This window comes from Fusarium odoratissimum, assembly GCF_000260195.1.
Source record: "Fusarium odoratissimum NRRL 54006 unplaced genomic scaffold supercont1.20, whole genome shotgun sequence".
NCBI lineage: Eukaryota > Fungi > Ascomycota > Sordariomycetes > Hypocreales > Nectriaceae > Fusarium > Fusarium odoratissimum.
Window position 1 is genome coordinate 698,293 of NW_022158705.1, and position 24,994 is coordinate 723,286.

Consider the following 24,994-nt stretch of genomic DNA (forward strand, 5'->3'; position numbering starts at 1 on the left):
GACTCCCTGATGCTGCAAGCCACAAGGGGTATGCATTCCCATCGCGACCAATTAGCGTGTGCCCATATTGTCAGGGTCGAAGGCGGCTGCAGGAGGTAAATTATACTGTTTCAGGCGAATACTGGTGGCACATTCCTGATGTCCATGTCATCCAGTATAATTATCAATCCAAAGACACAGTCCCCCTTGCGCAGTGCAATCAATTAGGATATTGGTCTAGTTGCGCTGGTGGCTGGAAATAATGGTTCAGCCCTGCGTATCTCCATGCCAATACTTGGCCCTAAAAATAAGGTTCTTTCATCCCTTGCGTTCAACGGTTCCGCTATTTGAAGTGATGCCTTCTCCTCATGATAGTGAGACGTGTCCGTCTTTTTCTTTCGTAAGAACCTATTGTCTGTTAAAATTGCTGTGGCTACTTCGGGTCCAGCATACAAGCTGTGATTTTTGTCGACAAGTATTGTCTTTCTATTCTTTCTTCTTTTTGCCTTTTACACCGATTCGATCAAGTCGCCTCTGGACTACGCCCATGCAAAGGCAGCAGAGTTCTGCAGCGAGTGAGTACCAAGATGGACACCTGGCACCAGATGTTATTAACCACTCGCAACGGACAGCTCCGCAGCTCCACAAACTACAACCGATGCCGACCCCAAAGCGGAAAGTTCGGCAACTGCAAAGACCCCTGTCGCCGTCCGGGCTATCTTTATGTCCCAGCAGAAGAAGAGAGATACCGAGAGACCCGATGGATGCCGTTTACAAGCAAGTTTCTCAACTCTGAGGATCCAGAAACTGCAGCGTATCTTCACACAAGAGGAGACCACATCTTCAACGATACAGACGTCCCGCGAACATTCTTTAAAGGATCGAATATACCTATAGAATGGATGAAGCTAGCAGTAAAAGAGAATCGGCGTCGACAGGAAGCGATGGCGCATATCAAGAACGCAACATGAGAAGACTATCACAGGATGAGAAACGATGGTGAGTTCGGATGGCTCCGGGGCCGTTGAGTTGTTCCATTCGGCGACTCTGTCGACAGGCGAGCAGCCACGTATGTCTGTCACGAGTTCGGCCATGAAATGGTCTTCCCCAAGCTTCACGAGACAGAGCAGTGGCCCATGGGTGTCTATCATATCCCTGCATTCAACCTGACACATTCACTGCCTTTTGATCAGCTGGAGGCTTTACCTACAGGCCTGACTGATTCTGGTACAGGCAGATGTGAATCATCCCCTTGGAGCGACGCTGGGAAGAACTCTGGCAGCCACATGAGCGAGATATCAGGGACCGAACGCCAGACCCGATCTGATCCTCTGGCAGAATGGTCTCTGGGATCAACGAAGATTTCAAGTCGGCGGACAGAAGCTCCACGAAGGCCAGAACGTCACCCTGAATGGAGGATATAGGAAGCTAGTCTGGGACGAACTGCACTTCTTCTTGGCTCGGACGAAGAAGTATGCAGAGATGATCATCGGAGAGTTTCCGGATATTCCTATGATGTGGAGAAGTTTAACATATCACCAAAAGACTGGATCGGGAGGTATCGTGGTAATTGAGATGGATAGTCTTGGACGCGCTTTGGCAGAGCAGTATGGACATGGAGTGTTTGTATGGGGTCGTATCATTAGTCTAATGGGGCATTGGTATGAGGATGGGACTCATCCGGGTGAGGGGGCATTGAGTTGGTTACAGGGAAACATGATTCTGGAGTATCTCGCAAGATCTGCGAAATCGAAACTCGGAGGTGATTATAGATTTCCGTATTTCGACGGATGGGAGAGGTGCCACGGGGAACTTGTTGGGTGGGGAGGTCGATAGAAGAGACTACCTTAGTTATTCGATCAAGCAGCAATTTATTTTCCACCTAAGCTAAGCAGCTGTCCCGTGTTATTAGCTAGACGGGTCACTATACCTGTGATATCAATGTACACATTCTTATAGGGTGGGGATGACTTCCCCGCGATGTCCCACCCTTAGCGCAGCCCGGGGGACTGAGAATAAGATCCGAACTCCACTGATCTGATCAGCTACCCCAGACTATTAATACGCCCTGGATATCTTGACAATCATGATGACTGTAATTTGCTCATCACAGCTTGTATACGCTGAAGCCAATCTCTGGCGTTACTTCAAGTTCAAACCATGTCGGAACAGAGCAACAAGAACAACGGCGAGGAGCCTAATGCGGTTGAGGTTGAGCTACTCGCCGTCGACGAGGATGACAACTACCAAGGTCTGACCTTGAAGTGTGTCCTTGTTTACTTGGTAAGAGCCCTACAGACGACTTTGTCCCAGGGCCAATCTAACAACCTAGTCCATACTCAGTGGCTGCTTTGCGCAAGTCCTTGCAATTGTCGCGACCGGCGCAGTAAGTGCTTTCCTTGAACGGGACAGTCTTGGATTGTACTGATAGCATATAAGTTTGCCAGAAACATGGCCAACGTTTTGGGCGGACGTGACAAGTATATTTGGATCCCTCAAGGCCTGATCATCTGCAGCACGTTTACGGCAGCCCCCATTGCGCAGTCGTCGGACTTTTGGGGCCGTAGGTGGCCGATCCTGATTTGCACTGGACTCTGCATCACTGGCTCTATCATCATCAGCAGAGCATCTTCCATGACCATGGCCATTGCCGGGTCGTTGGTGGTCGGTGTTGGGGCGGGGACAACTTCACTGTTATATGCAGTTGCATCAGAAATCATGCCACGGCAGTATCGGCCGGTTGCCCAAGCCGGTGTCAATATTTCCAATTCACTTGCTGGCATATTTACATTACTCCTTGGCTTTGGACTTGTCAGGAAGGATGATGAGAACTTTCGAGTTGTTTGGTATGTTGGTACGGGGCTTTTTGCCTTCAACTTTGTGGCCATCTTCTTCTTCTTCAACCCACCCAAACGACGCCTCGAGTCAGCCTTGACTCGGAAGGACAAGTTCATGGCTCTCGACTTGATAGGATACGTTCTTTTCTCCATTGGAATGATAATGTTCAGTGTGGGGTTAACATGGGCTAACAACCCGTATTCCTGGCAAAGTGCCCCAGTCCTCAGCACATTCGTTATTGGCGTGGTTTTCATCATCCTCACGGTGGTTTGGGAAGTTAAGAAGAAGGATGGATTTTGTCATCATGCCCTTTTCCAAACAAGCCGCAACTTTGCACTTGCCCTGGTCTTTATTTTCATCGAAGGGTTCGCTTTCTATGCGGCCAACAACTTTCTTCCTCTGGCGTACTCGGTTTACTTCGATAGTGACCTTCTGAAGGTTGGTGCTATGATGTCCCTTATTTTCATTGGAGGAGCAATCTCATCGGTGATTGGCGGTCTCTACTCTACCAAGGCAAGGAGAGTCCGACCACCTTTGACGGCTGGGATGGCCCTCTTTGTCATCTACTTTGGTGAGTCTTGCAACATCTACACCCACTCAACTTTTACTAATTGCATTCCTTCTCAGCATGTATGGCTACTCTAAAGCCCATTCAGCTAGCTGCGATGTGGGGTTATACTGTCCTGGCGGGCTTTGGCCTTGGGTTCGGTCTTGTCATCGCCGTGACGACTGGCCAGATAAGCACCCCTCCTGGCTTGATCGCCACAACCAGTGGCCTGATCCTGACCTCAAGATCCTTGGGAGGCTCAGTCGCGCTCCCGGTTTATACTGCCATCCTCAATTCTTCATTGTCTAAGCATCTTGGCCAAAAGATCGCCGAAAGGGTTATTCCTCTCGGGATCTCTGCCAAGGACTTACCAACCTTTGTTAGTGCTCTTGCTAATAATGATCAACGAGGTCTGGCTGCTATTCGGGGTGTTACTCCTCAAGTCATCTCGGCGGGAGTTGTTGGATTGAGGTCAGCTTATCATATAGCTTTCCGCGGCACCTGGAGTGCAGCGGCAGCTGTCTCGGCGGTTGGGTTGATACTTGCGCTTTTTGTCCGTGATCCTCGCGACAGCTTTAACATGCACGTGGATGCGCCGGTTGAGGGATATATTGCTAGAGGGCTTGACCAGCGGTTGGAAGATGGGAGTAAAAGCGTAACTGCAACCGAACATATCGAGTCAAACATTGTCAGCGAAAAGCCTCGAGACAAGGCTTGACCAGGGAGTTTGGATTGGCTGAGACATGGCTGCTGGATACACTCAGCGTCAAAACATGGTACATTTGCATGGGCTGCAGCTAAATAGGGTTGCTGTGTTAGCAGATCATGTTTCAAGAAGAAGAGGTCAATATTCCTTCCGGATTACTCAAAACCAGGAGGAGCATAAGTCTATAGGCAAACAATTCACTTGAATCCATTTCTGCACTTTCAAATGTCACTAACAATCCAAAGCTTTAGTTCAGTGGCAATGCGGCAGTATCTTATGGCTAAAAACATCTTTAATGTTCCAATCAGTGAAATTGTATCGATCAGGGTCTACTCTTGGATTCTGACCTTGGAGTACGACAACCAGTATGGTACGGGCAACCAGAATTCTACTCGAAACTTTAGTGTTGAGGCTATCGAGCAGCCATAATGAAGTACAAAAGCGGGAAGAGGTGTCATTAGTTGCAACTTAGAAGTAATGAGAACATCGCTATGCATTCGTATGAGGAGGTTTATATGGATCAAGCGGAAAGTAAATATGTCAGTTTAATGTCGCGATTTCTGCTTTTAACGTACTCTCCTCTCCCGAACCTTAATTGAACTCACCTTTCAATCTCTCCTCCCTCGAGCCAACTCTTGGCCAACCAGTACAACTCGTCATGCTTTTCGAGGTTAACCGTGCCGATATGCCGCCTATGTCCAGGCATGTCCAGCAACACCTTGACTCCCATAATAGCTTCTTGCCAGTATGCAAGATACTTGTAGCCTGGTGGATATGTAGCCAACTTCTCCTGATCGACGGTAACCTGAAGGGCCTTGGATGGGTCACAAAGGATCATCTTATCCTTCTCATACCAATGCCTAACTAAGCGGGCGCCCCAGATTCCTTGGATCTTTTCGAAATAGAAGCAAAAGCGGCAGTCAGCCTCAACATCGAATTCCACGCCCTCTACCAGGAAGCGCTGTGTGATAGTAGCCTTTAGCTTTGTGACTCCACGGGTTCCTTCGATATTGATATCTGTGCTTGAGCCGTGACACCGATGCATGATAAAAGCGCCCTTATCCATGCCAGCTTTGGATGCAGCGATGAAGTCCTTGTAGGTAACACGGCCTGACCAGGTAGTATATACATGGGCTCCAGGATGGAATATGGACTCAAAGTTCTCCCATTCACAAGAATCTCTAATGGCGAGTGCCAATTAGTTGCTGTAAAGACTATGCAAGGGTCGCTTTACCTGTATGCAGGCCAGCCCTCAGCTAGCTCCCGAAGCTTCAGCCTTTCAAGTACCAGGCGGTCTGGTCCATTGTTCCGGATCGCGGTATCGGGCCGTGATCCTGCTGGGAGGCTATGCAGATCAAACATATTGATTATCTAGAATGAATTTACGAGTCAAAGACAGTCGCCAGTGTTGATAATGACGATATCTTCAATCAGAAGCAAATCGGCTAGTAGAACTAGCTGAGTTATCTTTTATGCAAGAAGATTCAGCAATGGATGTCCGGCGGCACGAATGGAAATAAGTTGGGTTCTTTGCCACCCATCACTAGCTGGCAGTTGTGAGACCGCCGGTGGAGTAGACCAAATGCTATGGGGCTGGGATGGAACTTGTGCCTTGGGATAGCCACCGACCAATTCACACTCCACTTAAGAAGACTGTGGGTGGGACAGTTCGTGAGGACACCAATTTGTCCACCAAAAGCCATTCTCTGAGCTGCGTATTCACTGGGAACTCTAGATGGACGAATATATTGTGATTTGGTTAGATCGTGGACTCAAAGCTGCAGGGACATGAAGCGGTAAGTAAAGGTACATATGGTTGAAGAAACCAGCCAGGAAGTAATCATTAGTCGCTGTATCAGAAGTCGCGATACCCTTTAGACCACTGTCCCGACCGCGAGTTGACAGTTGTCCATGCGACTGCTGGCATCATTAAAAGTGCAAAGTGCTAGACGATATTTATTACACAAGCTTAGTTTATCACAAGACCTCTTTAATTGACTAAAAGGGATACAGCAGACGGTCTTTCGAATAGTCCATCAATTGCCGCATCTTGCTGCTTTTCCAATGGCATCCCACTTAATTTTCGGCATTTCAACGCATTGTGTTACTAAAAAGCTGAGGGTGCATATAATGATTGAGATGTCAAGAAACGGAAGTGAATTGTCCATGATGGGACGCAGTCTCAACCTCCTATCCGAGACTTAACTATAAACCTTTTGAAATACAGATAACTGACACAAGTATTGCTAGTAGTTGTGCGATTGATACCGGGAGACGGAGAAATGGTGAACCTAATCGAGGTACTGTTGAAATGGTAGAGATAAGCTCTGTTGACTATGTAACCCCATGAAACTGTATTCTAACCTTCGCAGCAATGAACTATGTAGAGGGGTTGAAGATCTTAACTGCTCCAGATTGCGCCGCAGTGATATAGTGAATCTTTCCTTCAGGAGTAAGCTCATAATGAATCAAGAAATGGGCCTCGTAGCCTCCTCCCTTCCGTACGCCCGATCCAAAATTCAGGATATCCTGTCGGTAAAGTTAGCCATGGTACACATCCAAAGGGCATTACCATACCTCGATGTTCGCAACAGCGGTGAATTTGATGTATGATTTTAGTGCAATGCCGGTTTTGTCCAGAATTATGGACTGGACGTTGACGTCCTCGTTCACTTGACTGCGCGCGTTGCGAAAAAAGTTCGTCGCCTCCTCCCTGCCATGTAGAGTCTGTTTTCCATCGAGTATGATGGTAACATCTGATGCATAATACCGCGGGAAAGTGTCAAAGTCGTTGGTGTTGAATGCATTGAGATAAAGTTTGAAGTCCTCGTGGGAACGAATGACATCCCTAGAGGCCTCTTTCTCAAGGTAAGCGTCTTCCGTCAGCTGGATAATGTGGCCGTCCTTGTCAAGAGTGTACCAGACAAACATCTTGACAAGAGGGCCATTTCCGGGCCACACTGGCCCCCATCTGCCAGCGAGATTGTCTGTTTCATAGCCGTTGATGCCACGGAATTGGGTGTGCATCTCGGTGACAACGATGTCCTGTCCGAATACTACCCTTTTCAATTCGAGGGTCTCACGCATACCAGCATGGATTTCGTCCACCCATGACAGAAATTCGTCAATGGTCCTGTCGGGGAAACCACTGAATCTGAACTAATGGGAGAAGAATGAGCAACGTAACTGGGCAGACTTGAGAACAGGCACTTACCACTGCATCTTTGGAGTAGTACGCGGTGTATTCAGCTTTGTCGTTGCCATTGAAATGATAGACATAGTCGTCCAAATCGGCTCGATTTCGTATCGACTTTGTTCCAATACGGAGATCCGGAGAAGAAGACATGTTTTCTGAATTTCTGCTAAAAGCGTAAAGATTTGTCACAACGAATGCTCAAACCTTGAACCTCTGTCGTCCTTTTCTAGCGATCGTTAGGTACCACAGATTTACCCCAGACGGCAGCTGAGTTAACTAGTTCACCAAGGCTGTCCACTCTAGCCAATAATGGTTACGTGTACAGGTGGTAACCGGTGGGATTTGAACTTGTCAGCGGGGTTAGTGAGATGGTGTGTGGGTGGGTAATAGGGTGGAACGCCGCTTGGGCGCTCGAGGCTCCTTCATCGGCTGGTGTAGCTTGTGCCAAATGTGGATGAACGGCCACGCTAATACCGTCATCTGACACTCTCGTATGGAGCCGATGAATCTATCGAAATGCAGGAATCTTTCCCTAAAACCTGGATTTGATACTGGAAGCACAATGATCAAGGGAAATCTATCAAATGGTCAGAATGTGACAACTTTGGCAGAATCGAGAGAACATGACATGTAGTTACACTGTGGCGGGGCATAGCCTCGCCCTCTGTAACCTATCAGAATCGCACAATGAACAAGGAATTAATTCAATGAATCGCGCCGTTGGGGTTTTGTAGTAAATAAAGTAAAAAGCGAATCTGGTGAACTAACTCTACGAACAGAGTAGGGACCTCATCTCCGACAGTCTCCCATCTTGAATAGGTAATCGGAAGTTTAGATGTCTATTCTAGGCCGAGGGGCATGATAGGATGCAAATCCAAGTGAGGGTTGCAGTACATAATTCAGCCTACGAGGCATATATTTATTTTTAAACTTTTGAACCTGATTTCAAAATCATAAATAAAAGGTATGGGAGAATGAGTATGAGATATTCGGACAAGAGTGATATAAATGCGTTTCTCGGCAAATATATTTCGAATAAACAATCTTGAAAACATGAATGCTCCTTGTACGACTCGTGTACGATGAGATAATGGTAACAGCCATTTGGTGAGTGCCAAGGCATAGTGTATGATGCCACTGCTCCTTATTCTCGCACCTTGAACCGGCCGTTGTAATGAGGATACACGAACCACGCACAGAAAGTGTCCAATGGTTTGTCTGCGTCCTCAATGACAAGATCAAACTTGCGGACAATCTGAGGCACCATCTTGGTTAACTCCAGCAGACTAATGTTCCTGCCAATGCAAGTCCGGGCACCAGCTCCAAACTACAACGAGAATTAGTCTTCTGAGATATTCTGAAAAAGAGGAATTAACTTACTGCAAACATCATAGAGTCCATAATGCTCGTCTTCTCATCACCCAGCCAGCGCTCTGGCCGGAAGACTTCAGGGTCTGGACCATAGATTTCCTTGTCGTAATGTAAAACCCATGCGTTAACGCCGACCTCGGTCTGGGGAAGGGTTAGTATGAACCCATGATAAGCTCGTGATCACATACCCCTTCAGGGAAGTAGATTCCCGATAGTTCCATGCCGCCACGAGGCACGACACGAGGCAGAATCGTTCCAACGGCTGGGTGGATACGCAGAGTCTCCTTGATAACAGCTTGTAGATACGGCATGTCCTGTGCTTCCTGGAAGGTAACGGGGTCCGAGAGACCGCCGTCCGCTGCCTTCTGGTCGATCTCCTCTCGCAGCCTCTTGAGTTTATCTGGGTTCTGGAACAGGTAGTAGAGAGCGGAACTCAGTGTCACGGCAGTGGTGTCAGAACCGGCCCCGATATTGCTGCCGCATGCGTCAAGCAGATTGGGCGTTTTGAGACGACCTTCAGACTCCCCTTCTAGAAGCTTCTTCAAGAATGTATCATACTTGGTGGAGCCCTTGACTGTGGATTCGGCGTTTTCTTTCCGAGTGTTGTCGATCTGCTTCAGGGCGTAGCTGACAAGCGTTGAGGTGTTGGACGTCATACCCAATGCAGTAGCGATGCCAATGAGCCATGGGACCAGGCTGGGAACGATGCCCCAGAATGCTAAAAAGTCATTGGCCTCCCGAATGCCCTGTATCATTCCGGTGGTATCTCCCTCGTTCTCCATCATGTTGAAACTCTTGTTGAACTATATCGCACTGGTTAGTCAATCTTCTGAATGGTAGTGATAGGAAGGGGACTAACGGTGATGGCGCCAATAACATCAAAGGCATAGTATTGCATCCAGTGAGGAATGTCAACCAGACGGCCTTCTTTAGCAAATTCGTGTAACTTGCGGACGCACACATGGGTCATCTCGTCTACAGCAGGCTCATAAGATACCATGGACGACATGGTGTACATCGGCGAAATCTTCCTTCGCCTCTCCTTGTGCAGACCATTGTCTTGGATGGCAAAGATGTTTTGCTCGTGGACGACCGGGCTGAGCAGTGGACTGTAGTAAGTTGTCTTGATGTATTTGCCTCCTAATTCATAGACCTTTTTCACATCTTTCGGCTGACTGAGACTGTACCGGTTTGGTCCTACTCGTACAACGGGCCCTGTGTATCTCAGGGTTAGAGAGGATGTCGGGAGGTGCTTAAAAAGGGCTTACCGTAATTCTTGTGCAAGCGGATGAATTCTTGGTTTGAGTGGCCTTGCTTGACCACTCGATACTCCCACCAACGTGTGACACGAGCCAGAAACGGGCCGGGAATACTTCTCAGAGGTGAGAGGAAGAGGCTGTAAAGCAATGCGATGAAGTAGTAAGAAAAGGCAAGACCGAAAAGAGTCAACGGCAAGCCAGCAGCGACTGCCTTGGCATCGACATGCTGCAACCTTGATAAGATGGCTTGCACCGTCGGGTTACTCTCAGCATCTCGTAAGAATGCCATAATCGGTGTTTGAGAAGGCGAAAATAATGTTTGATGGACTTTTAGCGTATCTCAAGCTGATGAAGTATCCGATAGGTTTTAACATAGGGCAGTCAAGGAGATTGCTGATATGGCTGAGCGAGATCAAGTATGCGCGACACCATAGGAGGTCAATCTCGGTGGGATTATGGATGCCGGTGGGGTTGCTCATGACCACGTAGAACCTGCTCCGAGCTCTTTCATCAATTGTCTCATCCACGAGCGAACCCCTTCGATTAGAACTAGCGATCTCCCCTGGAGTGATCCCCACCGGTATAAGCGTAGTATTTGCTTCTGGCAAATTCATGCTCATCCCCACCGACATAGGAACTTCCCAATGCTTATCCAAATATTTTCTCCGCCTTAGCCTCCCATAGATCAAAATGACCTTAAGGTGTCTGACTTCCAACTAGCTAAGAACCCTTGTCAACTACCTGCCCTTCTGCCAAAGCCTCAAAACAACTCAAACATACACCGCAGCACAGCATGGGCGACTACACAGCAGAGATTGAACAGATTTACGCTGGCCTAACCGACCAGCCTCCTCATACCGAGGAGCAGAAAGTCATGGCCAAGAAGATCATCGAACTTCACTTAGCGACCTTCAAATACTATGACTACAAGAGAACATTCGAGCTCGTGGATGAGAACTACAAACAGCATAGCCAGATGGTCTCAGACGGCCGCGACTCTATCATTGAGGCATCCAAGGTTCTGAAGTCAATCGCCGCCAAGCACTGGACGGGTCCGGGAGAACCGCACTTCAACATGGTGTTCAAAAGGATACTGGTTGATGGAGACTACATTGTGGCCCAGATATTTTCTGAGCGCTGGCCTGGAGACGCGGGCGAGCATGTCTTTGACCTTTATCGTTGGAAGAATGGCAGGGTTGTGGAGCATTGGGATGTTATTCAGCAGGTTGATGCGGCAAATATTAAGCATGGTAACTCTGTTGCTTAGCTCTAGGGTATCAGATACTAGGATTGTGTCAAAGCCGAAGGAGTTATGGATGAATATAAAGTCAGAAAAACGTTCTATGAAGATAAACAGACTTTCAGTACCTGCTTTGCATTAGATGTTTTAAACGTACCCCGCTGTTCCTCTCCCGCTACTCAACAACCCTTAAGCGCTGTGTCGCCAGAGTCTACAGAGCTAGCTTCGCGTGTCTTAGCCCTTTACAGTAGTACCAAGCCAATCGCATAAAAGCGATACATAGCCATTGCTAACAAGCTAAAATACTAACACAAAGCAGAAATTTCACGTAGCAATTTCAATACGGCCTCTTGAGGGCACAGCCAGCTTCCAACCTAAACGGAGACAATAAACTTGGCAGACTGAAGAGATGCATGGAATGCAGTATACTGGGTTGATTGTCTAGCCTCTACCTAGCGTTAGCTGGGTGAAGTGCCTTTCTCCCATCTCCGTATCATGACGGAGGCGGGGAAGGGGAAAAAGGGCGGGGCCCCGCACATAGCTAGACAATCTTCGGGGTCCGCTTGAAACCCCAGGCTTGTCTTCGTACCAGTCCGGACAATTTTCGGACTCCGAGAACCCGTTTAACGTAATGTAGTGTAATTGACGAGCCAAGGCGTCTCAGTATACGAGAGTGGTTCACTGAATACACTGCCATCATCTCCAAGTGGTATTCGAGAGGGTCGCGGTAAATCTCAGATCCTGTAGATGGAACGAACCACCGACTCGGTGGGCACGGTGCGCTGCTGAGATTGACGCTAAACGAATTTACCAAGTTAGCGAGGATAAAAACAAACCTTATCGGCCCATGTAAAACCCGCCGCCAGTAAACCCTTGCTACTCATCCGGTGCCAAACTTTAGGCATAGTATTGTACCTGATTTCTGTTATAGTAACATTCATGTCGACTCAAGTCAAGAACGTCGCACTGATTGGTGTATGTATACACATTGGCAACACAATTGAACTTCATACATAATACTGAACAATTCACAGGCTAGTGGTAACCTTGGAGTTGTCATCCAGGACCATTTCCTCGCCCAAAAGGACTCGCCTCTCCACCTCTCCGTTTTGACGAGGGAGAACTCTGGTGCCAAGTTCTCAAAGGGCTTGAATGTCATCTTGACGGACTACAGCCCCGAGTCTCTCGAACGAGGCTTGAGAGGACAGGATGTAGTCATCATGCTCCTCCCCCCAGAGTCCACTGTTGACCATGAGACTGTCATCGACGCAGCGGTAAAGGCAGGCGTCAAGCGCTTCTTCCCCTCTGAGTACGGCGTCAGAACCTACCACCCAGCTTTTGCCGACGGCGTTTTGCTCGCGACTAAGAAGCGATCTATCGTGAAGCATCTAGAGAAGACCCAGGATATCATGAGCTGGAGCGGTATCATGTGCAATCCTTGGGTCGACTTTGTGAGTCTGGTCATAGTAATATTAAGCTCAAAGGCTGATTGAAACTTATAGTGTGTAATCGATGGACTTTTGGGCTTTGACATGAAGGATCGCAAAGCGCGCATCTACAACGGTGGTGATGTCCCATTCTCCACGGGTCTCCGTGACTTGGCTGCCCAGTCTCTCTACGCGCTCATCACCAATCCGGAGCGTCTTGAAGAAGCAAAGAATCAGTACATTCACGTCGCCTCTTACACAGTGACGCAAAACGAGATCCTTGATGTCGTGAAAAAGCTGACCAACCAGGAATGGCAGGTCGAGAATGTCACCTCTGAGAGAGTTATGCCAGAAGCCCTAGAGGACATCAAGAAAGGCTTGAACTGGGGTCTGGGCCACCAGGTCCAAGCTATTCTTTTTAGCTACGACTCGGAAGGCCATGGTATCGGTGATTTCCGCCCGTTGGGGATCTGGAATGACAAATTGGGCCTGTCGAAAAGTACCTTAGAGCAAGACTTGAAGGGCCCTCTTACGGGCGATTGGAAGGGGATCGTTCACTGGCAACCGGACGAGCTTCCCAACTATAAGCTCAAAAAGGATCGTGATCGCTCGACACGCCAGTAGACCCTCAACAGACAAGGACTTCTCTATGGATGTTGCTCTTGAAAAGCACTTTCTGTACACACAGATCTTATGATAGTATGCAACACGTTGATTTCTGTTCATCAAGTTACAATACAATACTAATGTTTTATTATAAAAGCCTCTTATTGGAAGTGGTAAAAGAAAGACTTGATAGCCGTCAGGTTGAAAGATTGTTGTTGGAGTAAGACCGCGGTTGTAATCACAACATAATATCGTTACGATCTGCACAGCATCACAATTGAATGAGGCTCCTTCTCATAGTTGATGCCATATATACCGCTGAATATTGGGCTATACGTAAATTATTGGGGGCACATGAACCCAAGCATTGTGATACCTACATCACTCATCATGGTCGGAAAGTTCAGAGCAAATCACAAGATTGAGTTAGTACTTATTGATGGTTACTGATTAATGTTCGAAGCTAATGATGATACTGTGATGTCTCCTCAGGTACTCGAAAGACACTCTATAGCCTGCTTCCTAGGCCTTGCCATCTAAAACACCGCTGAACCCCCGATGGCCGATGAAAGTCTCAGAAGGATCCCACTTGTTCCTGATCTCAAGCCATTTCTTCAGCGCAGAGTCCGTCATAACCTTTTAACGAGTCAGCATTGAACATGAAGACCTAAGCATCTACTGGACTTACTTTTGGCTTCCTGTGCTTCACGTTGAAATCGGCTACATACACACCGCATGACACTTGATCTGCCTTGGTATATGCATCGAGCAGCCACTTGTCCACAGCGGCGTCATGCTTGGGGTCCTTCCAGCAGCACATTGTAGACACGTAAGCCTTCTGAGCTAGACTCAAAGCCTGATCAGCCTCGTCGGGGTAATAGTCCATAGGGCACAAGGTGCCCGACGAGAGGCGAGATGGTAGGTCATATAGAGCCGGCGTGATGGCCTCAATAAGCTTGAAGGTCGGTAATTAGTATGGGACTCAAGATTCTAGACTGGGCGCACTTACCTCATCATCCGACGCTTTGGGATCGACTAGGATACTGTCCACGTTCCACCTCTCGCCATTGCCCTGTGGCTGGAAGCTTTCCTGAAGGCCCCAGAGCTCGTCCCACGTTCTCTCCACCAGCGGGACCGTCGTAACGATATACTTCTTGAAGTCCTCAGGGAACGTCTCTAACGGACTCGTTAGGACTGCAGCCTCATCCAAGGAATCGGCAAAAATGGTAAGGTTGATGGCAAAGAAGACGCGCCTGGCCGCTGATTCGTGGCCTCCATTCGGGTCATCCTTGTCAGCGAAGAATGTGCAGTAGAAGAGATCAACACCATATTTGGGCACCTTTCTGGACATTTCAAGCGTCCACTTAAGCAAGGGCTTGAAGATGTCGGTCGAATCGACGATGACGGTCTTGTCAAAGAGCTTTCTTGTTGGGATCGTCTTAACCCAAATCCTCGTCACAACTCCAAAGAAACCCTGTCCACTGCCAGGAGCCGCCCAGAAAAGGTCAGAATTCTGAGCCTTATTGGCGATAACAGTCTCGCCCTCCGAAGTGACGACTTCCAGTTGGGTGACCCAGGTAGGAGCAGTATAGCCCCAGCCACGCATGAAGCAGCCCTGCCCACCGGCAAGCAGAAAACCACCGACAGCGACGGATCGCGAATGGCCAGAGGGGAAGAACCTGCCGCGGGCTTCGAGGAAGGTTGTCACATCCTCGACCATATGGCCAGGACTCACGGAGGCGATGTTTGTTGCAGGATCGTATTCGATATCTTTGTTCAAGTTGCGCGTGTCGATGAGAAGACCGCCTTCCAGAAGCGCATTGCAGAAGAATAGGTGGCCGCCCGAACGAACGCCAATCTTCCAGTCATTTTCACGAGCCCTCTTGACGGCGGTCACGACTTCGGCTGTGGTGGATGGAATAGCTATTTCGGTTGGATGGACATCGGGGACTCGGCCGTTGAAGAACTTGCGGCGAGCTTGGTCGTAGCCTTCAGAGTCCTGGGACAGAATCTTCGGAAGTGAGGCCATGATGAAGATGAATGTGATGCTCGGTAGGAGTTCTGATAGGGAGGTAGTGAGATATGTGGCTAAGCTTCAAAGAGGTCAACTTATTTAAAAGCCAATCTGATGGATGTCTCGGATGTATTACCTTCGGAACTTCATTGCGGGTAACGTAAACGTGCAAAACCCACTAAGTAGCCACTTGTAAGCGAGTGGGTTCAGGCATTAGGAACGCCCACCCAACCCCGCCGTGAGCTGTGTTGGATCATCACCTGTGCTAGCGGCCGAAAACTTAATGTTATGGCCAGCAACCATCCATTTAGTTGGAGAATACAGCAGACTACGTAATGTAATTAAGAATATGGCTGGTCATATAATGTCAATGATATGGGTAGCAAGTGAGCGGATTAGGATGACTGAAGAAAATACGCTCGATACCTTAATCTATGTCATTCGGTACAAATATTATACAACGTACAAAACAATCAAGCAATGTACCGTAGTTAGGATGCTTCCGGAAACAGAATACCCTACCATTAGAAGCTGCTGTACAGGCTCTAGTGTCATGACAATCTGAAACTAATCTTTTTATGATATTGGATGTATTTAGATTTAGCCACTGAATCACACCGGCGATCTACGCCGAAATGTTGACAGCATGCATTTTAACACAACAAGATATGGCTAGTTTTATAAAGTTCATTTATAGCTTTCTGATGAATAGCTTCTGCCTAGTCTAAGTCCCTCGCTGCAGCCGGATCCCATCTGCATTGCGTAGACATCTAGCGTCGTTACTAAACTACAGATCCTTGATGTTTTCCCACCTCACAAACTTGACCGGGTTCCTTGACCGTTGACTGATGCTGTGGCCTTGACGCCGATCTTCTCCAACTGATTTCCCAACATCGTTAGTTTATGTAGAAGGGGGCAAATTGAACCCACTGACCTCAGCAACAACATCATACCCGTAGACGAAGTCTTGTGCGGCTGGATCGATCCTGAAATGAAAGTCAGTACCATTTCTCCAGGCATGGCATAGGCGGCAACTACCAGTAAAATGGATAGCCGGGCTGCTGATCGTAGAGTTGCGATTCTGCAAGACGATCCCGAGCTTCTTGCTCAGGGCCATCAGGCAAGTGATTAATGTGTCTCTGTAGCAGAAATTAATGATCAGAGCTTCTGATTGGGTATTTGTTGCACCTGTAGTAGGCTTACTTGTTTCATGCTCCATTTCTGCAACGCGCTGCTCCGAGGAATTCTCAGGTTCTCGTACGTCTTCAGAGCTTGAGGGAGCTGCTCTCTTCTGTCCACCTTCGACAGGATGATACCCAATGCAGCACCATCTTCAATGGCAGAACCAGCTCCTTGTGCCATATACGGCAGCATTGGGTGACAAGAATCACCTAAGAATGCGACGGTGGCTTCCTCGTTATACCAGCGCTCCAGCTCATCCACTATCAGGCGTCAGGTGGTGAAGAGCATAGTTCCCGTTGCACTTACGATGCATCAGCTTCCATTTATCAATCTTGTCCACTTGAGAGAGAAACTTCTGCAATCTGAAACGATCAGTCGACGTCTGTCGTACGTAGTTGTTGCTGACTCACAGCGGATCCCACTTCTCAAAGATCTCTCTCATTTCTGAAAGGTCACCAGACATCTTAGCCACGTTGTCTGGCAAATTATCTGGAACTAGAAGCACAATATTTGCCATGGTGTTGTTCTTGAGCGGGTAATAGATGGCGTGGCATTCCGGGCCAGCCCACAAGCAAACACGGGGCTTGTCAATGAATTGGTGCAGCTCAAGATCTTGAATGTCTTCCTTCTTGAGAACAATGCGATATGCAAGATCTCCAGTGGCTATAGGCTGACTGGGCCTACCGAGAACCTTGGACCGTGTTTTAGACCAAAGCCCTATTACGTATTAGAGAAGCATTGCTGGGTTTGGAGAGACTTACCATCTGCAGCTATCACCAAATCCCCGGTGATCTTATCACCCTTGTCTGTTGTTAGCTGCGGAATAGCAAGATCTACATCAGTCACCGTTGTACCGAACTCGAAGCGGATACCGAGGCTCTTAGCCCGCTCAAACATCGCAAGCTGTAGATCTGCTCGGTGCATATCCCAGTAAGGTGACTTGTACTTGCTGAGCATTTCAGCAGCAAAGTTTTGGCGGTGACCAAGGACCTTGCGACCGTCGAAGCGACGGATGAGGAACTCCTTGGGACTGCTGGCCAAATGCTCGAGGCTGGGCTTCAAACCCCACCTTAAGAGAAGCCGCGTAGCATTGGGTGTAAGTTGAAGTCCTGCACCGATCTGAGTGGTTCAACATGTCAGTTTCCACTGTATAGAATTACAGGAATACCCTGAACTAAACGTACCTCTACTAGCACTGGCGCTGATTCCACAACCAAAACGTCATGAGCGGGCGACTCTTGCTTGATGGAAAGGGCGGCGGCGAGCCCACCGAGTCCGGCTCCGATGACAACAATATTAAGAGGCATGGTGGCTTTTGGCAGTGTAAGTTTCTGGAGAGCTATCATTTGAATGCGAAATACATCTTCCGCCTCGCATTGGCTTTATAAATGGTTGTCTTAACTCGGCTCAAAACCTTTACTCCCCACCCGGGTGGGTGCTACTTTACAGCAGTCAAGCTAGCCGCCACTCAAGCACCTATCTCACAGGTCATTCGAGGCGAGGTCTGTTGACCATGTTATCTGTCCCCATCGATATTAAATATATCGTGATATATAGATGGCATCCCATAGTATCTAATCCGGGTCACAAATACATCAATCTCATTCTCCAACTATCACTATCTCTCTTTCAAAACTTGACTCCAAAAGCTTTCAAAATGTCATCGCTAGCTGGTAAGGTGGCTCTGATCAGTGGCTCATCGGCAGGACTCGGAGCAGCCATTGCTCGTGAGCTATCCAGCCGCGGTGCCTCTGTGGTCATCAACTACCCCAACCAAAGCGAAAAGGCAAATGCGGACAAGGTTCTCAAGAGCCTCAACGGGCCTGGAAAAGACGTAGAGGCAGACCTGTCAACACCGGAAGGGCCGCAGGTGCTAGCCGATGCGGCCGCAGAAGCTTTCGGCAAAATCGACATCCTTGTCAACAGCGCTGGCATCAATCGCCCCACGCTTCTCGACGATCCCGACGATGAAAAGGTCTACAAGATATGGCACGATATCGTCAATCTCAATGCCAGAGGTGTCTTCTTCCTCACACGCGCTGTTCTAAAGTATCTGTCGCGAGAGAACTCACGCATCATCAATATCGGTAGCTCTGTGTCGCGCACTCCAGGGCCGGAGTCTAGCATCTATGCGGGTACTAAAGGACTTGTTGAGGTCTATACTCAATGCTGGGCGACAGAACTGCCCCGGAAGTACGGATGCACCGTCAATGCTGTCGCTCCTGGGCCTGTTGGAACAGATGCCTTCAACGCTGCGCCCAGCTTTGTGAGAGAGGCACTGCAGCCCATTATAGATGCGACTCCTGTCGCTCCACGCGTCGGTACGCCTGAGGAGGTAGCATGGGCTGTCGCGACTCTGGCTGAGGAAAGGGCGGGCTGGATCAACGGGGCCTTTATTCCCATCAACGGGGGATCCAGTATATTTTAGATTGGCAAGCATGGCTGAATTGATGGGATTAGGCTTAGGCTGAAATCATACATTACCTCCTAGGTAGAAGTGTCCGCTTGGTTCTTGAACATCTCAACCCTGGATAGCTCACTTTCAATATTCACAAGCCAAAGAAGATGGAATAATGGTGTTGAGCGCAGCACAAAACAATAGCCACTAGCGAGCAAGCATAAGATATTTCTTCACAAATCTACGAACACATCGCCGCGAGACTGCCTACTTAAATCATGTACTCGCGCACCTAGATCAGGGAGCTGCAATGGAAGTCTTACAAGCCATCTCCCAACAAAGATTGCCACAACACAGAACTCTGAGATAGGATGATGTACTCGCTATCTGTCGCAGCACAAGTGGTCAGAATCTCGCTATAAAAATACTGGTATCCGTTTATTTAACTTGATAGAACCTCGCAGCAGTTCCTCCTCCTTTGCATGATATGCAGCCACCTGAAAGACATTGGCGACTGACAACACATTGGAGCGCACGAAGAGTTAACAACGAGTTCCAAAGAAATATATTCTGATAAGCCAAGCATATATCGCGACTATCTACTTCCCATTAACAGTTCCATTCGCCCTTCGCGCCTCGCTCGCTTCCCTGGCTGCATCGACATCCTTGCCATCCACCCAACTACCATGAAGTCCATCCATAAGCTTAAACGGCAACTTGATCTCAGCAAGCGGACCTCGTGTGATGTCCGAAGCCTCAAAAAGGAGCAGGACGTTGCGGCCCTCGCGATATCGGTCAGCTACAACGAGGATATAGCCATCCTCGTCGTCAGCACCCTCATGTCTCGGAACAAAGACGGGCTCTTGGAACGTGGTGTCATCACCGTGTCGGTAAGATTGCATGTTTCCTGTCTCAAAGTTGTAGCAGACCAGGGTGTTGAAGCCAACATTGCCCTGGGCTGTCTCGTGGTCGTTGAGTTTGACTTCGTGCGTAGGATCGACCTTTAGAATCCAGACGCGGGAGTATTTCTTACCCAGCAGACGATCGTCTATGCGACCGAATTCATTGACGCCGGTAACAAGAATAGCCTCAGGGTGGATCATCTTATCCGTACTACCGTTGGGGTCAAATCGGTAGCGGGTGATAGGTGCCGTGACTTTCCTGGGGTCGGTAAAGAACCTCTCGCCCTTGGTGTTAGGAAAGAAGGGAAAATGAACATCGGTCCAGACATTGGCGTCTAGAACAAGCTTTCCATCCTCCTCATAGGCGTTGATGGTGTGCGAGTAACAGCCCTGGGGTGTCTTGAACCACTTCGCGTCCTCGGGCTTGGCGCCGCGGCGAGGAATAACGCCCAGCAGCTGGTAGTCCAGAGTCTCATCCCAGTAGAAGTGGTCACCGCCGTTCTTCATCTGCTCCAGGCTGGCCTTGAGGCCGTTGACGGGAAACACGACCCAGTTGTCGGTGACCCAGAAGTCGTGGATCATGCATGGCCAAGGGGCCCTGAACCAGACCTCCTCTGAGAGCTTGCCGTGTTTGTCGACGGTGAAGGAGCAGATGTCGGGTGATGCGTCACCAGCAGCCTCATAAGAGTAAGAGACCAACTCTCCCGTGGCTGAGTCTGCCTTCGGATGCGCAGTATGCGTGGGGCAGCGGAACGTCCCGTGGTAGTCAATGTAACCGAGGGTCTCAAGAGTAATGGGGTCAAGCTCCATAGGCGGCGCATCCTCCTTGAGGGCCATCAATTTGTTATCGTGAAATACAACGTGAGTGTTGGCCGTGGTACCCTTGAGAACATTCTGAACGCGTGGATCATCTGTGTACTTGTTGCGATATCTGCCAAACAGGGCACGTCTAGCTTCACGCTCGGCGATGAGCTTAGGGGTGCGCACATAGCGTTGCTTGAAGTCAACATGCCCATCCTTGATGTAGAATGAGCTGACATTGCCGTCGCCATTCAGTGGGATCTCGGTTTCCGCAAAGATGGGTGGGAATGCGTGGTCGGGCTGGACGCGGTAGAAGGCGCCGTGGATGGTGCTCGGGATTTCGCCTATGACTTCAAGCTCGTAGGCATCTGCCTCGAATCGCAGATGGTCCTCGTTCCACTTGCTCATGGCATAGTGCTTGGGAAAGCGGGTGCCTGGAACTCCTGGAACAACGTGTGCCATGATTGGCGAGTTGAGACTTGATAGTCTGAAGAGTTGTGTTTATGGGAATGTATATACACTGCAAGGGCGCAAAAGTAGTCCTTGTTTTGTGCTTTTGGTATTCTCTGCTCAGAAGACCCTTGAACCTTTTTATGGTAGTTTGGTTCAATTGTTGAGTTACTATCCATTTGGGCATAAGGTTCACAATCCCAGCTGCTATCCGCTCGTCCCGTTGTGGGTGGCGTCTCCACTCCAAGATTGAAACATTGGAGTGGGTAATAAGCTCTCATCCCCACCAGTGTCTTCCGATGGGCCGATGTGATACAGCAAACGTAGACCACTATCTGTACCACCCTGGAGAGAACTGGCTCTAGTTGTAAGGCCTCGGTTTAGGGCGGGGTGAATGCTCACAAGATCCTGCTTGAGTCCCATAAGGACCTGCTTGTCCTGCAAGGATGAGTGATTTGTAAAAGGTCAGAGTCTATCTTTGCATTCTTTCGATTTGAGCTATTACATCCTAATCTCAAAACAATTCGACCCAAATGGTTCAGTGGTACGCATCTCCGGAGCTGCAGTCGCATCATGACAATGCGTTCCGTTCTCGTCAGCCAGGGACGAGAAGCCTTCCTCCGGGTCACGATGAAGCCAGCTTCCAGCGTGTCGTAAATGAGTTCCGATCTATCATAGGCCACGAAAACGTCATCATTGATGAGGGGTTGGCCAACTTTCGTGACCCATATCCCTTGTTCGAGGAGGGATTTGAGGCATCTGCTGGACTATGGTAAGACCTTGAATCTATAATTCGCACTATTGCGACCTTACTGACACGACTGTAGCCCATCGACTGTTGAAGAGATCCAGGCCATTCTCAAGGTAGCCAACCAACACCATGTTCCCTTGTGGACATGCTCGCAAGGAAAGAATTTTGGGTATGCCTGGGACAGACTCCGTGATGTCATTGACATTTCAGCTAATCTGGTGACAGATATGGCGGACCTGCCCCTCGGGTCGCGGGGTCCATGGTGCTATCTCTTCATCGGATGAAGCGCATCCTGGAAGTGAACGAGAAGTTGGCCTACATCGTAGTTGAGCCTGGAGTCACCTTCTTTGATGTCTACAACTACATCGTGGAGAACAAGCTTGATCTTTGGGTCTCTGTCCCGGCTTTGGGGTGGGGAAGTGTCGTAGGCAACGTAAATCACTCCTCGCTGTTCGATAGTACTATTGTTTGCTGACGAATTTCCAGACTCTGGACCGTGGTCATGGCTACACCGTCTCTGGTGACCGTCAGCATTTTATTGGCAGTCTAGAGGTTCTTCTGGCCTCGGGAGACATCCTCAGGACAGGCCAATGGGCTGTACCCAATTCCCCCAGCGCACATGCTTGCCCCAATAGCTTCGGTCCCCAAATCGACGGCCTCTTCTTGCAAAGCAATCTGGGCATCGTGACCAAGATGGCCGTGGCTCTCGACGTGGCGCCTCCGTCTTTCATGGAAGTCAAAATCCACTGTCCCGAGGTCGAAGACATTGCACCCCTCATTGACACGCTCCAGCAGCTAGAACGTGAAGGAATCACCCAAAGTCACCACATGATCACCAACATCAACCATTTTGCCTCGCATGATGCCCCCAAGCACCAGCAGCAGAGTGTGCCCGGGCCTCTAACCGCAGATAGCATAGCTGCACTGAAGAAAAAGTACAATACCGGGTACTGGCGATGCTCGGTGTCTTTTTATGGGCCTAAACAAATGGTTCTTGCCCGTTGGAGTAGGTTTCAAGAGGTTGTCGCCCAGAGAGTTCCCAACGCCTGGGTGGAGAACACGCTCTTCGAAGGCAAGGATGGCAAGCCGGTAGACAACATCCAGATTGGAACGCTCGCCGCGGGTATTCCCTCAATGGGCGCTGTGAAGCTCGCAGAGTATAACCTTCCAGCGGATGGGACAGGCGCGGGAGCTCATATCGACACTACTCTCATCCTTCCTTGCGAGGGTGAAACAGTCCTGACGTGGTTCCGCAAAGCAAGGGCTATTATGGAGGAGCAAGGAGTTGATCCTTTTATTGGATGTCATGTCTTCTCAAAGTACATCCTATTTGTTCAGGAATATGTCTTCGACAAGTCTAACAAGACGGCGCGTGAAGGTGGCCGCAAGGTGGTCAAGGCCCTACTTGCTGAGGCAGAATTGAATGGGTTCGCCAATTATAGATCCCATGTTCAGCACATGGGTAAGTACATTCTACAGACTCCGAAGACGCGTTACTGACGATTGCCAGATGCTGTTCAAAATTTTTATTCGTACAATGGCCACATTTATAGGAGATTTGTTGAGACTTTAAAGGTATGTTTGCGATTGAAACTTCGAAGCGCTACCGATTCTAACGTTCTACTTCCAGGCTGCCGTGGATCCAAATGGAATTCTATCTCCGGGTAAGCAGGGAATATGGCCTCTCAAGAGTTTAGTTCATCTACCACCTCGTGGGGTCTGAGCTGGGTGGTTTACGTGGAACAGAAGTACCAGATATACAAGACTTGATCATACATACACGATAAATATAAATCATATTCGAGCAAGCTGTCTAAACATCATGTCTGGTCTTGCAAAACTTTTTGAGGAGTGGTAATGGCCGACACTTATCAGATGCGTTAATCGCAGAAGTGAGATACAGCCAAGAGTTTAATGCTCTTGCGTCTGTGGATTACGCTAGTTTATGACTAGGAGCTTTTTAGACGCATACGTGATGATACCACAAGCAGTAGCTCTTCCACGGATATACAACTTCGGCGAGCAAGTTGCTTATTTCTTTCTGTTCTCTATCTCAATAGCTCAATAGGTGATTGTACCATCAACTACTTTAATATCATTGTCAAGCTTGACAGCCGACTTTACTGCCTCTTCATGCCGTAACGCCCCAACCTCGGCTTCCGAAACGAGCGAAAAGTCATATCTCAGTAGCTTCGTGGTTCCTGGTACTCCATACCTCTCAGAGAATCCTGACACCTCAGAGACAGTTCCCAGATCAACAATGAGAGACTCCTTGACTCCAAAGACGGCATCAGATGTCTCATACGGATCACCACGAATATAAAGCGCCCTGTTCACGTCAGTATGATATTTTTGACTAGTTTCTTGCGTGTGACGTACGTTATTAAAGGATCATATCCAGACTTCTTGAATTTGAAGTGCATGTGGCTTGGGCGATAAATATGTCGGTTCAGAGTCTTCAAAAGATCTCCGACAGGCCCATCGCCGGGTATTGGGTAAGGGACGGGGACAATAGCCTTGAAATCGAAGTTTCCTTCACTGTCGCTGTGTAGTATAGCTCTGTTATCGAAGCCTTCCCGGTCTGCATACTGCACATCATAGAAGCCTTTGGAATCGGTCTCCCAGACATCAACCTCGACGTCTGCAAGTGGGCTACCTTGAGAGTCTCGTACTGTACACACAACCAAGAGTGGTTCCCCATCAGGATCATGAGAAATAGTGTCCCCAGAAGCCACATTCTCAGCTCCGTGTGCATGAAAGGGGCCAAGAACAGTACCCTCGGTAGATGTAGCTGGCTTAGGGTGATCGATTGAGTCTACCAGAAGTGATAGTCCTAGGACATCAGATAAAAGAATGAATTCTTGTCGGGTGTCGCTGCAAATCTTTCCAGTTCTAGTGAGAAACTGAACAGCTTTCTCCCACTCGGCGGTGCTAAGACGAGTCTCGCGCGCAAAGTCATGGAGGTGATGAACTAGCCTCTCAAAAAGAAAGCGTGTTCGGGGATCTTGGCAGTTAGAGTTGATAGCCACGACATTTTCGGTAATGTTTTCGGTTGTGAGATCTTTTAGAAGCGGGATGCCTGGATTAGTATGCGACATGGTGGACAGAGGTGATATGATAGATGATGAGTATGATTGGAAATCGAACTATACAAGTATTGGAGGTTAGGTTAATCAATGAATCTTTGAGATTTGGCGGCACGGTGACCGATGTCTTTTTTAGACCGTTCCCACCGACGAGTACCTATGAAGTGCCGACGGTGGTGGGGCCGGTGGGTACGGAAAAGCCGGGTGGCTCGGTGGCTAGGTGCGTCTCGCCGCTCGGGAA

At 48.8% G+C, this 24,994-nt stretch overlaps 13 protein-coding genes across 13 annotated transcripts; 6 read left to right on the forward strand and 7 right to left on the reverse strand.

Moving 5' to 3' along the window:
* Nucleotides 1-566: 566 nt before the first annotated feature.
* FOIG_11153 (uncharacterized protein) lies at nucleotides 567-1,815 on the forward strand (the record flags this gene model as incomplete). Its single annotated transcript, XM_031211700.1, has 2 exons — nucleotides 567-893; nucleotides 1,282-1,815. 2 exons carry the CDS (start codon nucleotides 567-569, stop codon nucleotides 1,813-1,815), a joined length of 861 nt encoding a protein of 286 aa, XP_031058884.1.
* A 324-nt stretch (nucleotides 1,816-2,139) lies between these two features.
* Nucleotides 2,140-4,082, forward strand: FOIG_11154 (uncharacterized protein; the record flags this gene model as incomplete). The annotated part of the gene is made up of 4 exons (XM_031211701.1): nucleotides 2,140-2,262; nucleotides 2,312-2,365; nucleotides 2,419-3,388; nucleotides 3,445-4,082. The coding sequence occupies 4 exons, from the start codon at nucleotides 2,140-2,142 to the stop codon at nucleotides 4,080-4,082; spliced, it is 1,785 nt and encodes a 594-aa protein (XP_031058885.1).
* Nucleotides 4,083-4,671: 589 nt separating this feature from the next.
* Nucleotides 4,672-5,432, reverse strand: FOIG_11155 (pea pathogenicity protein 2; the record flags this gene model as incomplete). Its single annotated transcript, XM_031211702.1, has 2 exons — nucleotides 4,672-5,251; nucleotides 5,305-5,432. The coding sequence occupies 2 exons, from the start codon at nucleotides 5,430-5,432 to the stop codon at nucleotides 4,672-4,674; spliced, it is 708 nt and encodes a 235-aa protein (XP_031058886.1).
* A 1,017-nt stretch (nucleotides 5,433-6,449) lies between these two features.
* FOIG_11156 (uncharacterized protein) lies at nucleotides 6,450-7,416 on the reverse strand (the record flags this gene model as incomplete). Its single annotated transcript, XM_031211703.1, has 3 exons — nucleotides 6,450-6,599; nucleotides 6,648-7,229; nucleotides 7,285-7,416. 3 exons carry the CDS (start codon nucleotides 7,414-7,416, stop codon nucleotides 6,450-6,452), a joined length of 864 nt encoding a protein of 287 aa, XP_031058887.1.
* A 994-nt stretch (nucleotides 7,417-8,410) lies between these two features.
* Nucleotides 8,411-10,185, reverse strand: FOIG_11157 (uncharacterized protein; the record flags this gene model as incomplete). The annotated part of the gene is made up of 5 exons (XM_031211704.1): nucleotides 8,411-8,593; nucleotides 8,647-8,778; nucleotides 8,826-9,440; nucleotides 9,497-9,852; nucleotides 9,906-10,185. The coding sequence occupies 5 exons, from the start codon at nucleotides 10,183-10,185 to the stop codon at nucleotides 8,411-8,413; spliced, it is 1,566 nt and encodes a 521-aa protein (XP_031058888.1).
* Nucleotides 10,186-10,689: 504 nt separating this feature from the next.
* On the forward strand, nucleotides 10,690-11,163 carry FOIG_11158 (uncharacterized protein; the record flags this gene model as incomplete). Its single annotated transcript, XM_031211705.1, has 1 exon — nucleotides 10,690-11,163. The coding sequence occupies one exon, from the start codon at nucleotides 10,690-10,692 to the stop codon at nucleotides 11,161-11,163; it is 474 nt and encodes a 157-aa protein (XP_031058889.1).
* Nucleotides 11,164-12,075: 912 nt separating this feature from the next.
* On the forward strand, nucleotides 12,076-13,187 carry FOIG_11159 (uncharacterized protein; the record flags this gene model as incomplete). Its single annotated transcript, XM_031211706.1, has 3 exons — nucleotides 12,076-12,111; nucleotides 12,171-12,587; nucleotides 12,639-13,187. 3 exons carry the CDS (start codon nucleotides 12,076-12,078, stop codon nucleotides 13,185-13,187), a joined length of 1,002 nt encoding a protein of 333 aa, XP_031058890.1.
* A 504-nt stretch (nucleotides 13,188-13,691) lies between these two features.
* On the reverse strand, nucleotides 13,692-15,198 carry FOIG_11160 (uncharacterized protein; the record flags this gene model as incomplete). The annotated part of the gene is made up of 3 exons (XM_031211707.1): nucleotides 13,692-13,805; nucleotides 13,858-14,124; nucleotides 14,179-15,198. 3 exons carry the CDS (start codon nucleotides 15,196-15,198, stop codon nucleotides 13,692-13,694), a joined length of 1,401 nt encoding a protein of 466 aa, XP_031058891.1.
* A 1,019-nt stretch (nucleotides 15,199-16,217) lies between these two features.
* FOIG_11161 (uncharacterized protein) lies at nucleotides 16,218-17,672 on the reverse strand (the record flags this gene model as incomplete). The annotated part of the gene is made up of 6 exons (XM_031211708.1): nucleotides 16,218-16,322; nucleotides 16,387-16,625; nucleotides 16,672-16,727; nucleotides 16,776-17,082; nucleotides 17,127-17,484; nucleotides 17,550-17,672. 6 exons carry the CDS (start codon nucleotides 17,670-17,672, stop codon nucleotides 16,218-16,220), a joined length of 1,188 nt encoding a protein of 395 aa, XP_031058892.1.
* A 350-nt stretch (nucleotides 17,673-18,022) lies between these two features.
* FOIG_11162 (3-oxoacyl-[acyl-carrier protein] reductase) lies at nucleotides 18,023-18,976 on the forward strand (the record flags this gene model as incomplete). The annotated part of the gene is made up of 1 exon (XM_031211709.1): nucleotides 18,023-18,976. One exon carries the CDS (start codon nucleotides 18,023-18,025, stop codon nucleotides 18,791-18,793), a length of 771 nt encoding a protein of 256 aa, XP_031058893.1. The 3' UTR covers nucleotides 18,794-18,976.
* A 386-nt stretch (nucleotides 18,977-19,362) lies between these two features.
* FOIG_11163 (uncharacterized protein) lies at nucleotides 19,363-20,928 on the reverse strand (the record flags this gene model as incomplete). The annotated part of the gene is made up of 1 exon (XM_031211710.1): nucleotides 19,363-20,928. The coding sequence occupies one exon, from the start codon at nucleotides 20,926-20,928 to the stop codon at nucleotides 19,363-19,365; it is 1,566 nt and encodes a 521-aa protein (XP_031058894.1).
* Nucleotides 20,929-21,449: 521 nt separating this feature from the next.
* FOIG_11164 (uncharacterized protein) lies at nucleotides 21,450-23,390 on the forward strand (the record flags this gene model as incomplete). The annotated part of the gene is made up of 6 exons (XM_031211711.1): nucleotides 21,450-21,688; nucleotides 21,744-21,836; nucleotides 21,893-22,100; nucleotides 22,154-23,129; nucleotides 23,178-23,242; nucleotides 23,298-23,390. 6 exons carry the CDS (start codon nucleotides 21,450-21,452, stop codon nucleotides 23,388-23,390), a joined length of 1,674 nt encoding a protein of 557 aa, XP_031058895.1.
* A 338-nt stretch (nucleotides 23,391-23,728) lies between these two features.
* FOIG_11165 (uncharacterized protein) lies at nucleotides 23,729-24,765 on the reverse strand (the record flags this gene model as incomplete). The annotated part of the gene is made up of 2 exons (XM_031211712.1): nucleotides 23,729-23,996; nucleotides 24,047-24,765. 2 exons carry the CDS (start codon nucleotides 24,763-24,765, stop codon nucleotides 23,729-23,731), a joined length of 987 nt encoding a protein of 328 aa, XP_031058896.1.
* Nucleotides 24,766-24,994: the final 229 nt, after the last annotated feature.